Raw genomic sequence first — 3,572 nt, 5'->3', positions numbered from 1 at the left:
CTTGGCCTGCTGTGTTCATCCAGCTCTACACCTTGTTATCCCTAGTAAAATAGGTGCGTGGTTGATATGAAAAGCTAGACGGGATTATCAAATGCCTGTGGGATAGCTGTTCAAGTGGTCACAATGTTGAGAGGCCTTAAGCTAGCCTGGACCCGATAAAGACACTTTGGAGATTGGTGCAAAAGGAGTTTAAAAGAAGGGAGAAGTTCAGGGCAGCAATGGCCCAGGTGATTTGTGAACAATTCATAAGGTCCACAAAAGTAAATAAAAACGTAACTTTAGGGTCGTCTTTGGCTAAAATGCCAAGTGCAAAAGGGCAAACTCTGCTTAGCACACACTCTACTAATTTTTGTCCTATAAAGAAACCTGTTTTGCATATTTAAACTTTCTTGAAGAGGAAACAATAAATCAAACTCAGTTATTATTGAATTTAGTTACTTATATTTCAATTGCTAAATATATCCCTCCTATTCAGGAGTTGTGAAGCAAACAATAACAGTACAGCAAGAGGCACTAAGAGAAGATATATAGGGCTTATTGCAACTGACTAAACACAACTGAAATCAAAAATACATAGAACAGATATACTTTAAATAAATGGTAGTAGATTCACATTCGAATACATACCAAGTTATATGTATTTTCCCAGTAGTCAAGTGTGATGAGTTGAAAGGCTGTGATTAATGCCCAACCAATATTGTCAAAATTTGTGTATCCATTGTTTGGATTGAATCCTATGCCAGGGAGACATGTAAAGTTTGTGGGGCATCTCCTGTAAAGTGGTAATACAGAGTTTTGCTTTGATGTCATATTTTTGTCTATTGATTTAATCATGTATCAAATAAGTGCTAATAGATGATATTTTTGCTCCAGCTGGAAAACACCTGCAAGACCTCTATCTGGCTGACAGGAATTCAAATTCGTATCATTCATATTCATATATTGGTACACCAGTTCAACTTTTTTTGACAAATTAAAAGAGTTCAGTGCAGCTATGTCAAATAGATGGCATCTCCAACAATAAATTCATCCCTCAGCACTGCACTAGGTCTACATTATACGCTCATACAGCATAAAACAACACACAGGTAGGCCTATCCAATTAGTCCATTACAGGGTTAGTTCCATTCACAATTTAGAACAAAGAACAGCATAACATGGGTACAGGCCCTTCAGCCCACCAAGCTTACACCAATACATGATGTCTTTTAAAACTAAAATCTTTCATCTCTACGCAGTCTGTATCCCTCCATTCCCTCATGTATCTGTCAAGATGCTTCTTATACATTGCTATTGTATCGGCTTCTACCATCTACTCTGGTAGCACATTCCAGGTACTTATCACCCTTTGTGCAAAAATTTGCCTCTTACATCTTCTTTAAAATTACCTTCTTTTATCTTAAACTTATGCTCCCTAGTAATTGACATTTCTACCCTGTGAAAAAGACTTTGACTATCCATTCTACCCATGCCTCGCATAATTTTATAACCTCTATCAAGTTGCTCCTTAGCCTCCGAAAATCAGATGAAAACAAACCAAGTTTTTCCAATTCTCTTCATAGCTAATGCCCTCTAAACCAGGTAACATCCTATTAAACCTTTTCTGTACCCTCTCTAAAGCCTTTTTTAAATTCATTTGTGGGTTTAGTCATGGCTGACTGGCCAGCATTTATTGCCCATCTCCAGTTGCCCTTAAGAAGGTGGTGGTGAGCTGCCTTCTTGAACTGCTGGAGTTCACCTGCTATGGATTAACCCACAATGCCATTAGGGAGGGAATGCCAGGATTTTGACCCAGCGACAGGGACAGAACGGCAATATATTTCCAAGTCAGGATGGTGAGTAGCTTGGAGAGAAACTTGAAGGTGGTGGTGTTCCCATATATCTGCTGCCCTTGTCCTTCTAGATGGAAGTGTTTGTGGATTTGGAAGGTGCTGTCTGAGGATCTTTGGTGAACTTCTGCAGTGCATCTTGTAGATAGTACACACTGCTGTTACTGAGTGTCGGTGGTGGAGAGAGTGAATGCCAATGTAGTGCCAATCAAGCGGGCTGCTTTTTCCTGGATGGTGTCAAGCTTCTTGAGTGTTGTTGGGGCTGCATTCATTCAGGCAAGTGGGGAGTATTCCATCACACTCCTGACTTGTGCCTTGTAGCTGGTGAACAGGCTTTGGAGAGTCAGGAGATGAGTTACTCACTGCAGTATTCCTAACCTCTGACCTGATCTTGTAGCCAATGTGTTTATCCTTCTAAACAGACCAAGCTAGAACTCTATGCACTTTATCAGTTCACTGTGAATCCCATATGAGTTCACCTTCTGTATTAGCCCACAATGAGGGATTTTGGACAATGAAGCAGTGTGTACCTGCATGCAGCAAGACCTAAGAAACATTTAGACATGGAACAATAAGTGGCAAGTAACATTCATAATAGGTGTCAGGTCTTTTAACATGTGGTTTGATACCACACCAAGAGTGTAGGTTCTTTACAGATTGACCACTGATAAAGGAAGTCAAGCACTGTCCTCAGGACTGGAGTTATCCAGCTTAGTTCCACTATTTAGCACTTGGTCTGTAATGTTGAAAGTTATGGCGTATTAGATGCATATCTAAGTGCTTTTTAAGTGTAATGTGAGTTTCTGCCTGTTCTGTCCTGGACAGTGTGCTCCAGAATCACAGCACCATCCTCTACCCAGCCTCTAGTTGCCAATCTCTCATAAATCTCCCCAGTAACCTCTATGTGATCACACCCTTTCTGTAGTACGGCAGTTAGGCCTGTATGCCGCACACTAGCTGTGGCCTAGTTATACAGTTCTACCATAACCTCCCTGCTCTTACATTCTAAGTCTTGGCTAATACTAAAGAAGTATCTTGTGTGCCTTCTTATCTACATTTTCAACTGGATATCACATTCAGGAATCTATGGGCATGCACTTCAATGTCTGTCTGTACCTCTACATTTCTCAATCTCATAACATTTATCCTATAGTGCCTTGCTGCATTTTCATTTCCCAAATATATAACATCATACTTCTCTATACCGAACTCTGTTAGCCAATTTTCTGCTCACTTCACCAGTCCGTTGATATCCTCCTGAAATCTACAGCTTCCTTCTTCAATATCAAACATGTAACCAATTTAGGCATCATCTGCAAACTTCCTAAATACCTTAGCATCTATGTATCATGAAAAGCAACATATTTTGCAAGATTGCATTCATATTTTATTCTTTCTTTCTTTATAAGTATCTTGGTCCTCTGCTGTATTCTAAAAAAACACTTCCCAAACCTCAGGTTTATTAGCATTTCTGTCCACTTTATAAGTCTTTTCATTTAACATTGTGTAATCCTTAACTTCCTTTCTGAACCACAGTTAACATTTTTTGAATTCTTGCTCCTTGAAGGTTTCTATTTTTTATTCATTCATTGGATAGGGGCATCACTAGCTAGGCCAGCATTTATTGCCCATCCCTAATTGCCCAGAGAGCACTTAAGATTCAATCACATTGCTTTAGGTCTGGAGTTTCCCTACCTAAAGGACATTAGTGAACAATGGATTGATGGTTATCATTAGATTCTT

General features: G+C 39.5%; 1 protein-coding gene across 1 annotated transcript in view; it reads right to left on the bottom strand.

Moving 5' to 3' along the window:
• Nucleotides 1-3,122, bottom strand: part of LOC109933495 (sodium channel protein 60E-like) — a 136,787-nt gene extending 133,665 nt beyond the window's left edge. The window contains exon 1 of the mRNA XM_048596309.1: nt 3,064-3,122. Within this exon, the coding sequence (XP_048452266.1) occupies nt 3,064-3,122 (59 nt within the window). The remainder of the gene's footprint in view (nt 1-3,063) is intronic.
• Nucleotides 3,123-3,572: the final 450 nt, after the last annotated feature.

The sequence above is a fragment of the Rhincodon typus genome, chromosome 1 (genome assembly GCF_021869965.1).
Source record: "Rhincodon typus isolate 14 chromosome 1, sRhiTyp1.1, whole genome shotgun sequence".
Classification (NCBI taxonomy): Eukaryota; Metazoa; Chordata; class Chondrichthyes; order Orectolobiformes; family Rhincodontidae; genus Rhincodon; species Rhincodon typus.
This window is presented reverse-complemented; position numbering and strand designations above follow the sequence as displayed.